At 39.0% G+C, this 12,920-nt stretch overlaps 1 protein-coding gene across 1 annotated transcript in view; it reads right to left on the bottom strand.

Annotated features, from left to right (window-relative positions):
- Window positions 1–228: 228 nt before the first annotated feature.
- Window positions 229–12,920, bottom strand: part of FREM1 (FRAS1 related extracellular matrix 1) — an 82,197-nt gene continuing 69,505 nt past the window's right edge. The window contains 4 exon segments of the mRNA XM_078152489.1: window positions 229–322; window positions 3,193–3,285; window positions 4,124–4,332; window positions 11,628–11,795. Of these exon segments, the coding sequence (XP_078008615.1) occupies window positions 310–322; window positions 3,193–3,285; window positions 4,124–4,332; window positions 11,628–11,795 (483 nt within the window). The 3' untranslated portion in view covers window positions 229–309.

The following is a 12,920-nucleotide window of genomic DNA, read 5'->3' as shown; positions in this document are numbered from 1 at the left end:
CTTCAACCTTCATCCCGACTGCATCCTGCTCCACCTCCCACACCCATCTTTATCATTAATGTCATTTACTTGTGTGTTGGTATGTTACGATTCCAGCATCAATGTCTCCCTGGGTGAACTGGTCCACAGCGATCCCAGATTTCCTCACGACCCCATGGTGAGGCTGACGAGCAATCATGAACATCAGCTTGGCGTCATCGCTGTCCATGTCAGTGGCATAAACGTGTTCTGACGTGATGACCACTTCCTCTCCCTCAGGGCAATGCATTATGGGAATGAGATCAGCCTTCAGGACAGGGGGTTCATCATTTACAGGTAAAACCTAAGCAAAAAAGGAATGGTTGGCTTCCAGAAAAAAAGAAAAAGAAAAAAATGACAAATTGCCTAATTGGTAATCCAAAAGCTCACAGAGGGAGAAACAGGGGTTTTCAATCTTCGGCATGGAAATTGGCCAAGCAGCCTGCATCTTTTAACAATCCCTGCATGTACCATTTTGGAAGAAATGACCCATGTGAGGGACATTTTAGATGGGTGTGGGTGAGTATAGTTATCATTTTGGGCCCAGCCAAACCCTCTCACCTGTACTTCAATTGTTTTAGAGCTGGCAAAATATAAAGCACTCTTCTCCTTCGTTGTTAAACTTACATGTATTCTAAGGGAAAATCGAATCCATGTGTTCTGACTCATTTACATTTAACTCATCAAAGTTATTTTTAACACAAGTTGCATGGTGACTGTGATGCCTTCTTCCAGGCCCATTCTCCCACCACCCAGGAAGATGCTCTGGACCCAAAAGTGGCCACATGTGTCATGTAAGTTCTAGAAATTTTGAGTTGACCTTGAAATGCAGTATGCATGAAATCAGTCAGAACTCCAGTTGGAGAAACAATAGAAACAGCTGAGGTATGGTGGAAAGGGCACCAGACCTGGGGCCAGAGGACCTCAATTAAAAACCCACTTCTGCTAAGTACTACCTGGGTGACCTCAGGCAAGACATTTAACCTGAGGGTCATCATCTGTCCCTTCCAGCTCTAACATCCAGAGAAACTTCTCTGCCATCTGATAGGAGAAAAAGGATGAGAAAATTTACAGCAGCTCTAATTTCATATAGGATTTGATTGGCTTGATGATTTTCTAGTTGGTCTATAGACTTATGATTTTCTTGGTGTAAGGAACTTCTGGTGTGAAAACTCCCTCCATCTACACAGACCAGCCTGGAGCACTGAGAGGCAGTGACCTGCCCATGGCCACACAACATATTTATCCACATAACATCAATTATCATGTAGAAATCTGAGGGGGAAAAAAGATTCTCCAACATTCCTTATAGGGATATAGGATAGGGATAGGGATATAGGGTAGGATAGGATAGGGATAATTGGAATTTCCCTAATGGGCTCATATCTCAATGGGCCATAACTGTAGTCATGAAGTTGACCTGTGACTGTGTTTCCACTCCAATATTTTAGGTTGGGCTCCTGTGACTAAAATTCTCCACAATCCAAGTTCTTATTACTGCTGAACGTGGTGTTGTCTTAATGTCGGTTCCATCTGGGATTACCTCCAATCTGTCCTATATATATCTTGGTGATTTCCCCATTACATTGTGAGATCCTTGAGAGCAGGGATTGTTTTTGCCTTTCCTTGCATCCCCAAAGCGTGGCACCACACCTAGCATACAGTAAGCGTTTAATAAGTGCTTATTGACTTGACTTAGGGTAGCCTCATCATCTGCAGTGTCATGGTCTTCAATAAATAAGACTGGCTAATAATTCTGCTAAAAGCAAGCATAGTTGTGCTGCTGTTTCCGTTTAGAGCATTAGGTTTGGAATCAGAGAGCCTGAGTTGAAATCTCATCCCTGGTGATTATTACCTGTCTGACCATGGGGAAATTGCTAAATGTCTCTGGGCCTCATTTTCCTCCTCTGTAAGTAAAACGAGGGGATTGGACTAGGTGGCCTTTGAAGGCATGAAAAGCCTTGTGGCACAACAACTTAACCAATAGTGCATGTTTTCTCTGTGTGTGTATATGTGTGTGTATATACACATATATGTATGTATATACATATACATTTGCATACGTAATATTTAATCTGGTTTGCATGGAAAAGGTATCTTACTCCAAATTCTCTGAGTGAATTCACTCCATTTCTTTTATTGTTTTCAGTCCTGGCCAAGGAAATTTTTTCACTAATAAATCAATGTTGACCATCGTGTGGTATTCTAAAAAAAAAAAAAAAGCTTGAATTTTTAAAAGGATAATAAAGTCCAGAGGCCAGATAATTAAGAACATTCCTTCTTTTTTGGAAAATCAGAAATACTTTTTAAAAATATGGCTTTACCTCTGAATAGCTTTCAAAGAGCATAAGCTTTTGTTTAAAGAATAATAATAAGCAGATTATTTCCCAAACTACCCTCCCTGCATATTGTCAGCAATAAGATGGATGTGGGTGGGAGACACATAAGTTGTTTTTTTTTCCTGAAATTTGCCTTTCAAAGAGAATTCTCTCTCTCTTTTCCCCTTTCTTCTTCCCTCCACCAACTGAGAAACACTGTCAGTGAAGACAACACTCTTTTCTGTCACTGAAATGCTGCCCAGTCATTAGCTGTGGAGACAGAGACCCAAATTCTGCCTGGATTCTCTAAGTACAACTAGGCCCAAAAGAAAAAAGTAAAACTTGGCTCGTTTAGAATGGCTAATTATAGGAATGTAATGGAGCCCACTTATACTGGTAGAGCTGCTGACCTAACCCTTCCTACAACATCAAAGTCAAGTTAATAAGCATTTATTAAATATCCACTATATAATAGACACTGTGAAAAACTCTGAAATCTGTGCAAAAGAAAAATTCCTTCACCCTTTGGCCCAAGTACTTCAGGGATGGTAATGGCCCATTTACACAGCTACTTAACTTTTATGAAACATTCTTCTCACACATACCTATTGTACAGTAAGAAGAACATTGGCTCAGGAGGCATCAACGACAGAGGATCAAATCCCCATCTCTGACACTTACTACCTGTGTCACCTTAAACAAACTGCTTACCTACAATGGAACTCAGTTTCCTCATCTGTAAAAAGAGGGAGTTGGATTAGATGTTTCTGACATCCCTTTCAGCTCTTTACCTGTGGTCCTGGGGGTTTCAGAACCAGATTTTCAACACAATACAGGGAAGGAACGTCACACTAACCTTGACCTGAAGGACAAATCTGCAGAATTTGTTCCGTCTGTTGCCTCAAAGAGAATGTTGTCATAAAGAACCTCTGATCCATCATGGTGATACCTGAGGGAATTATATTTGTCAGTGATTAGAAACGACTCAAGGAACTTTGCAATGGAGAAGCTGAATTCAATCTCCCTTGCTTGTTTTGTGCATTTTCATTCTAAGAAAAGTGGGACATTAAGAAACATCTTCCAGGCTCTACAGAGGTAATTTTCAAACGTTTCATAGACTCAGTTTCAGTCATGATGAATATAAATGCAATCTAATATAGTCATTATTAACTTATATGGGAAAAGGTTCTTGGTGATACAGTGTTGTAAGTGGCTTAGTGTTTATGTTATTTAATTTTCTTTCACCAATGTTTAGCACAGTGTCTGGCAAATAGTAAATACTTAATAAATGTTTATTGATTTCTTATTGATTCTTCCCCTGACCCTTCCCAAAAAAGTCCACATATATCTTTCCTACTGGACTCAATCAGATAGTAAAAATCAAAATTTTTGAGGTATAAGCTTATACTCAGGTTGAAATAAGTAAAAATTCCCCAAGACCTAATAGAAAAGTTACATTTCAGCATGGTTAATGGTTCCTTTTGCTCCGACAGGTTGAGACAGACATTACTTGGCTATTCATTTGACCTTCACCTAGTTTAGGGATTCTTAGCTTTTTTGTGTGTGTTATGTATGCCTTTGGGATTACGGTGAGTCTTACAGACCTCTTCTCAAAATAATATATTTAAATGAATAAAAGAGAGCCATAAGATTACAAAGGAAATCAATTCAAAAATATTTTTTACCCTGAAATCTATTCACTGATCCCTTGAAGTCCTTGAACCTCCAAATAAATATCCCCTGTCCTCGCTCAAGAAGATACTGAGAAGACATTAAACTTTTCTAACCTAACTTTTAGTCCGTGGAGGTCTCCCCATGAAAACTCGTCTCCATGGCTTAGAGGAAAACCATCCAGTTCCACCATTCCATGTAGTGGCAGTCTCTTGAGGGACAGTCTGAGTTTGTCCTGCTTTGTATCCATGTCTGAAATCAGAATGTGCTCTGTAGTGATGATACACAGACCTCCCTCATCTACCTGCAGCAAGTTGGTGAGTACCTGGAAAGAAGGAAGCATTCAAAGTTCTTTGTGATAAAAACATCCCAGGAAACTAACCTTCAATAAACAATAAATCCCATCAAATCATAATAAACCCAGGTTCTCCATTTCCCTAAGGATCTTTCCTTGGCCTCTCCTGTGCTCTTCCTATACTCTCTTATCCTTGGAGAGCTCAGTCAGCCCCATGCCTCTAAATATCACTTTTATTCTGAAAACTCCTAAATCTCTACCCCCGGGTCTAACTGACTTCTCTTCTGAGGTCTACACTTGTATCTCCTAGCTGCCTTTGGAACATCTCCACCTGAATGTCTGACAGGCACCTCAAACTCAATGCACCCCAAAACAAGTTTACTACCTTGCTCCTAAACCTGATTCCCCTTCTGACTACACTATTTCTGTCAGTGATCAGGTTATTCATTCATTCTCCCCTGTTCCAGTTCTTGCCATTATTTCTGAGTCTTTCCTCTCCCTCATTTCTTATAGTCATTCAGTTGCTATGTTCTATTGATTCCACCCTGCGCAACAGCTCTTATATTAATTTTTTCCTCCTTAATTCCAATGGCACCACCCTGGGGAACCATGTACCAAGTAGAGATTTCATGGAGGATGTGGCATTGAGTTTGATTTTAAAGAAAGCCTACGAATCCAATAGGTGAAAAAGGAGGAGAACACTCCACTGGAAGAAATAAGGTGAATATAGGCTTGGAGTTAAGGTATATTCAAGAATAAAAGAAAAGTTTGCTTTTACTGGAGGATAGAATACATATTGGAGAGTAATAGAAGTCTGAAAAATTAGGATTGTGTCAAATAGTAAAGGCCTCAAATGCAAAGCAAAGGAATTTGAAATGGACTCAATAGGCAAAAGAGATTTTTTTTTTCAGCATATGAATGATATAACCATCTCTATGTCTAAGACGTTATTTTGACAGTGGTTTAAAAGAGTATGTGTTGGAGGCAACAGAGAGTGGAGGTAGGAAGTGCTGTTAAGTTTTTAAAAATACTTTAGTTGGATGCATATGAGGTCCAATTTTAAAAAAAAACCAGTAGCTTGAGATTACCAGAAGAGTTCTACAGTGTCCCCAATGCTGTAAAGATTTCCTCTTATCTAATTCTGACCTAGGATTACTTTCCCTTCTTAGTACTTCCTTGAGACATACATTGTCGAACCAGCTAATAAGCTAACTGTTCAGCTGTATTATTGTTGTTCGGTTATTTTTCTACTCTGTCTGACTCTTTATGACCCCATTTTGGGTTTTCTTGGCAAAGATACTAAAGGGATTTGCTATTTCCTTTTCTAGTTCATTTTACAGATGAGGAAACTGAGGCAAACAGGGTTAAGTGACTTGCCCAGGATCACACAGCTAATAAATGTCTGAGTCCAGATTTGAATTCAGGCCTTCCTGACTCCAGGCCTGATACTCCACTGCACCAGCTAGCTGTCCAACTGTACCTCACATTTTAAACAATAGCAATTTATCATCCACTTGTTTTTGCCTATGTGCATTATTAGGTGTGTATTATGAGTGGTGGTAGCAGCTCTCATTTAGAGGGTTCTCTGTGCTCAGGCTTGATGAAACCTGCACAATATTATCTGTCACCAGTAACACCTGGAATACCTTACCATCAGTAGGTAATCCTTTCCCACTTAGTCTCTGTGATACGCATTGTTCATGAGGCAGTTAGGTGGCTTGAATGTCAGGAAGACCTGAGTTCACGTCCAGCCTGGACACTTACTAGTCGTGTGACCCTGAGCAAGTCACTCTGTATGCCTCAGTTTCCTCAACTGTAAAATGGAGATAATAATAGTACCTATCTCCTAGAGTTGTTGTGAGGATCAAATGAGATCCTCATTTTTGTAAGATTTGTAAGAATTTTCCAAACCTTAAATGTTATATAAGTGCTAGTGATGATGATGATGAAACGATCATGACCATGACCATGAGGGTGCTGATGGTGATAACAACAGCAAACCTCTTTGGTCAGCATGGCTTCCTTGCTTTTTGCCTCTTGATTTTGATAATCAGAGGACCTCCCAAAAATGCATCAAGTAATCCTGTATGATCTTAATGCACACATGGGAGACAGACCCCTTGCTGAAGGAGAACTTCAGCAGGGTCTTGTATTCTCTGTACCTTTCAGTCAATTGCATATCGATAAATGTGTGTTGTGTCGAAGATTTTTTTTTCTTCCTTTTTCGTAATTTGAATGGGGTGCAGAATTCCCAGTGAGGACACTTCTTCTATCAATGCATATCAATAATTATTCTGCAACTTACAGTCTTAGAGAATTGCCTAGGCTTTGTAAAAGGCCTTCCATCCCTTTTCTTATATTTTCATCAGATACAGTGAAGTGATTTGCCCAGGGTTTCACACAGATCCTAAGTGTCTGAGGCAGGATTTGAACTAGAGTCTTCCTGACTCCAGGTCCAGTCTTCTAGGCACTGTGCTTCTAGCCTTTATTCACAGCTTCCCCCCTGCATGTTGACATTCTCATTATAAACAAATCCAGAAGACATTCAGCTCATAGGTTCTCCTCAAAGAGACAAATAAATGAAGTGATATCCACCTTAAAATTTATTTGTAATCCAAAAAACAGGGAGATATTATTTAAAAGGGCAGCTAGGTGGCACAGCAGATAGAGTGCCAGTCCTAGAGTCAGCAAGACTCACTTTCCTGAGTTCATATCCGGCTCCAGACATTTACTAGCTGTGTGATCTTGGGCAAGTCACTTAACACTGCTTACCTCCATTTCCTCATCTGTAAAATGGGCTGGAGAAGGAAATGGCAAACCACTGCAGTATCTCTGCCAAGAAAACCCCAAATGGGCTCACAAAGAGTGGGACACGACTAAAAATGACTCAGCAACAACACTGCTTAAAACAATTTGTCATGACAATGAAAGTTGAAAATAAAAATAACCTGCTAAGAACAAGAAGATAAACAAAATGGATACTAGAAAGTCCCTTTTATTAAAACAAAATAACTAAAATGGGAAGAAAGTATAGACTGCAGGGGTGGGGAACCTGCAATCTTGAGGCCACATGTGGCCCTCTAGGTCCTCAAAAGGGCTGCACTTGAGGCCACATATGGCCTCGAGGCCACAGGTTCCCCACCCATGGTATGAGGAGAAAGACCTTTTGGAGTTCAGATGATTTGGGTTCAAGGTCAGCTCTGACACCTGCTGGCTGTGTGACCCTGGATAATCACAACCTCCCAGGGTTCCCAGGCTCTCCCTACCACTCTATGTGGCAGATGGGAGGAGCGAGCCATGCTTATCTGCCGCTCCCTACAAAGATAAAGTCCCAAGGCTGGTTCAAAAAAAGATTACTGTGCTACACATATCTTACTATACTTACAATAAGCCTTAAATAAATCCTGGTTGTTAAAAATGAACCTGAAAACAGCATTTTTTCTATTTGACACATGACAAGCATACAACAGCACATTGCTTTGCACATAATAACTGTTAAATAAAAGTTTGTGGAATTGAATTGAATTGCATAATAAAGCAATAGGGGAACTATGCATCATAAATATTTATAATAATGTCCTTCACATTTATAACTTGAAATTAATACATTTCTGAAAAGCTGTTTCCAAATGTGAAGTACAATTAAGTTGCTAACGACTAAAAGTAATCACCACCCAAATTCTTCCCCCATAAAGGGGGGAGGAAGTTGGCTAGCAAAAACAGAGTTCCTTCTCAAACACAAATGTACCATGTGTTTGAACAGAACCCTGGCTTCTGTAACCTTAAAATATTTTGCTATCACTTCATAAATTTAGGTTTTCTGATTGAATCTTTTAAAAAATGGAAGCTACAATTTAGGTACACTGTCACCAAGTAGTACATCATGGCCCTATTTATCAAAATTTTATAGTAAAAATTAAAGCTCTTTATTGGAATAGTCATTGAAATATTAAAGCATCAGTATTTTTGGAGATTAAACTACATAGCAATTTTTCAAAGAAATAAAAATGTATGATCCAATCCACAGAATCAACGAATCTCAAAGTTAAAAGAGACCTCTAGAGGGAGTCAGGTTTAATGTGTACCCCAACAGTGGATAGAGTGCCAGGACTGGATTCAGGAAGATCTGAGTTCAAATCCGGTCTCAGATACTAGCTTCCTGATCCTAGACATATCACTTAATCTCTGTCTTCCTTAGTTTCCTCAGCTGCAAAATGGGGATAATAATAGCACCTATCCCCCGAAGTTGTTATGAGGTTCAATTGAGATGATATTTGTAGAACACTCTGTGCAGTGCCTGGTATATAGTAGGTGCTTAATAGATGCTTGTTTCCTTCTTCCCTTCATTAATATTTTATTCATTCAGTTATCCTCCAGGCTACCATGAATTTGATATACATTTCCTCTTTACTGCACCAATCTCTTTTTTCAAGAGTTTGTACAGGTTATTGGAACTTCAAGCCAATTTTGAGTCAAAAGCTCTTGGAGCTTCTCTCCTAGTAAGTTTTTCAGTTCAGAGAATCATCTTTGTTACTGTCTTTTTCAAGCTTACCAAGCTAATTTTCCTTCTCAGTGCTTAATTCAACAAAGTCTTTTCTTCATTCCCACAGAGCAGATTAAGAATGTTAATTCACATCTAATGTATAAAAAGGCACTCTCCTCCCAATATAAGGAAGGTCACTCAAGTGTTATTATTGCCATTTTACATATGAGGAGACTCAGGCTCTGAGAAATTAAGTGATTTCCTCTGCTTCTGGGTGACTGAACTGGGACTCAGACAAAGGATTTCTGACTCTGTGGTCAATGCTCTTTTCCCTTTAGTATGTTGTACAACTATTTCCTGGTATTTACTCCTGAAAGTACTCCTGTCTATTTTACTCCAGTTCAAAAGAAAACACTTTCCCATTTCACCTATTAAGTTTCCCCATTCTGATCATATTTCTCCTGAAAGAAATATGAGTTATTTTGCACAAATTACTAGTTTTCCTAAGCAATGCTTTAACAATATTTCTCTATTCAACTTACAAACTTCCCTAGATGATAAGTCTGCTTAAAAGACTGTCATTCTTTACATGGTCAGGTGCCTTCTGAACAAAATTTAATTTAATGTCTTTGAACAGGTTAAAACTGGTTTCATCACAGTAGGCATGGACTTTAAAACAGAAGATGAAGAGGCAGGGAATACTGTGGAAAGAAGATTCCTATGCATAAAAATAATAATAATAACAATAACTTTTAAAAGTGCCTAAGACTATCGAGTCATCTAGTCATTAGAGGTAAAAAGGAGATCTAAGAGATCATCTTGTCCACCCCACTCACTTTTACAAATGTGGAAACTGAGGCTCTAAGACCTAAAATCATTTTCCCATTAGTTAGCATTAGTTGGTAAGTGACAAAGATAGGATTCAAACTCCGAGTCTAAATTTAGTGCTCTTCCTATTATGTTGTATTGCTTTCATGGTTAGCCTCTCTCCCAACTGCACAGAGAAGCAGAGGAGACTCCATTCCTTTGCTTGTCTCCCTTTTAACATCAAGAGATCATGCTTTAAATGTCTTCGTAGTTAACTGAAAGGGAAAAGAGAGCCCCACAATGGTGATACTAATGATGTACATAACTCTAAGGAGGGAGGAATAAAAAAATGTGAAAAATATCAATCTCCTTAGTTATCAATGGGACATAATGTAGTGGAATACTAGTGCGTAGAAATAAATGGGGTGGGGGAGGGTGGAATAGTCCAAAGACAGGGAAAGAACTGTATGGACTGATGCTGGGGAAAACAAGAAAAACCAGAAGAACAATTTATACCATAACATCAATATTATAAAAATGAATGATTTTGAAAGACTTAAAAACTCTAATCAACTAGATAATCAGCTCTGATCCCAGGAGACTGAAAAAAAAAAAAGAATGTTGCAGAGAGAGAGAGAGAGAGAATGGACCAATATGCAAAATGGGAAATATGTATTTTGGATGTGCCCAATGTGGGAATGATTTGCTTGATTGCTTATATGATCTCTCTCTCTCTCTCTCTCTCTCTCTCTCTCTCTCTCTCTCTCTCTCTCTCTCTCTCTCTTTTCTTTCTCTCCTCTTTCTTTAGTGGGTGGCAGGAGGTGGGAAAGGGAAAAAAATAAATTCTTGATCATTGAAAAAATTTAATTTAATTTGAAAAAATCTCAGTCTCATAACTATAGAAGCAGTACAGGTGGCAGGTCATATTTTAATTATGGGCCACACAGTTCCTTAAGGCTTATCTAAAAATTGGGTGATAAAGGAAGGAGGAAGGATAAATCCATTTTTAGCTTCTTTTGGAAAATTATAAAGCCTGTCTAGATTATATGGTAGCATTGCTGGCCTGCAGTGAAAGCAAATTAGCACTTTTTGGTTGCTAGGAAACCCATAATTTAATCTCCTTCCACTGTTCAACATGTGAGACACAAGGACGCAGGAGAAAATAAAATTAAAGAGGTATTGATGAAATTTGAAAATATCTCCACATTTGGGAACTAGAAAGTCTCACTTTTTAGATAATAGAGCTACGGTTACATGAGAAGTAAAAATCTCTGCATTCCCAGTTAATGGCATCTACAGAATGTTATTTTCAAAAAAATACAAAGAAAAGTCATTCTTTTCAATCCAATTCAATGAGCTGCTACCCTGTTATATACATAAGATATAGAAAGAAGAGAGATGTGACATGTCTTACTCTCAGGTTGTTTAATGGGAGAAAGAATGTTTTAGGGGGAGGGGAAGTATTAGCTCTGGAGTCAAAGGACTTGGGTTCGAATCCCACTTCTGATGCTTACCACCTTGTAACCCTGGACAAATCACTAAACTTCATTGGACTTCAGTTTCCACATGTATAAAATGAAGTTAGGCTACCTCATCTCTGAGGTCCCTTCTAACTCTAGCTCTATGGTCTGGGGAAATTGGGACTTTGCCCCAAGGCTCTTAAATTTAAAGGGGACTGGCAGCACATTACACTTCTCTGGCAGAATGGAAACAATTAAGCTTAACACCACATTGCCAAGAATGGGAGCTCTGCCCACAGGGGTCAGTGTTTTGGCATATCTCCCTCATGAGACTTAGTTTCCCAGGGTCTCTCCCATGCCCCTCCTTCAGTGAATGTCTTTAAAAGTTTGTTTGAAAGCATTTTATACGCATCCTACCCTGGATGCCCAATGGCTAATGAGAGCTTTGAGGGGGAGTGAGATTAATACAAAGGAATAGGCCAAATAAACTATTAAGAGAAATTTGAGACCTTAGTCTAATTCCTTCCTGCCCTTCCTTCTCTTCCCTTTCTGCTTCCCTTCAAAGTTGCACCTACCTCAGGAGCCTGATTGTCCACAGGGAGAATAGTAATGTTAAAGCAAATTCCATGCAAAGTGCCACCATGTTGGTTACTGATGGAGAAAATAAACTGAACGTGCTGGAGATAGGGTCCTATGTCTCGCATGGGAGGCATGTAGGCCACTTTCATGTGGTTTACGGCATGCTGCAAAGACAATGAACAATGAGAAAGACAAGTTTGTAGAGACCAAGAGCTTGCAACAGAGTTTTTTTGTGGTAATTGGCAATGATCAGCTTAAAGAGCATTTTTCAAATGTGACTTTAAAATTTCTTCTGAGATAGTCTCCAAGAGGTAAAATCATCTTTTTTTCACAAATCAGGAAATAAGTGAGATGACAGTAATGCTTCCCCCTCATCTGAAAGTCACAGAGCATCTTGTACTGCTCTCATTCCATTTTCACATTATACTTGGATGGTTATTTGTGTCTCATCACCTATTTATAGATAAGCAATTAGTGGAGCCTAGCATTGACGAGGAGGAGGAAAGTGGGCAGGATCTCATTTGGGAAACTGTGTAGCATTTTCAGTGACCCCAAGCTGTGCCCTGCAATGAAATCCTATCTTTTTTTTTTAACACCAATGTTTTCCTGGCAATGCTGTATTATTATATATCATGAAACACCCAAGGTCTCAGAAAAAATTGCAAGTGACCTGAAGGACAATAAAATAATAAACACAAAGCATGTGAAGGTGGTATGCAGAGTATTATCAACAATGACTCTTGCGTGAGAAATGACATGCAAGTAAATTAAAGATATTTTAGCATGTAGGTAGCATAATAGATAGACTGCTTACCTAAGAATCAGAAGAACCTGAATTTGAATTGCACCACAGACAGTTATTAGTCATGTGACCCTGGACATGGTGCTGAATCTCTCTCAGCCTCAGTTTCCTCATCTGTAATATGTGACTAATAATGGCACCTACTGCCCAAGTTTGTATAATGAGATAATATTTTAAAGCACTTTGCAAACTTTAAAGCATGCCATATATGTTAGCTATCATGATGATGATGATGACGGTGAAGATGATGAAGTGAACATAAAAGTAGGTAAACTGATATTGTAACAGGAGCTGGAGAAATCAGATGGAAAACACGTGTCATATGTAATATTAAAATATGTAGAGGAAGGTGCCCAGTGAATTGGGCAGATCCTCTGTGGAAGATTTATGGAAAGACGTGGACAAGAGTTACACAGAATTAAGAAAGCATAGGTAGGTTAGGCTCTTTAGTGGTGGAAAGAGTGGTCAACTGGAATTCTAGATTTAT

This window comes from Phascolarctos cinereus, unplaced genomic scaffold (assembly GCF_003287225.1).
Source record: "Phascolarctos cinereus isolate Bilbo 61053 unplaced genomic scaffold, phaCin_HiC Scaffold_4;HRSCAF=312, whole genome shotgun sequence".
Classification (NCBI taxonomy): Eukaryota; Metazoa; Chordata; class Mammalia; order Diprotodontia; family Phascolarctidae; genus Phascolarctos; species Phascolarctos cinereus.
The sequence above is the reverse complement of the archived record's forward strand: the minus strand, read 5'-3'. Positions and strand labels throughout refer to the sequence as shown.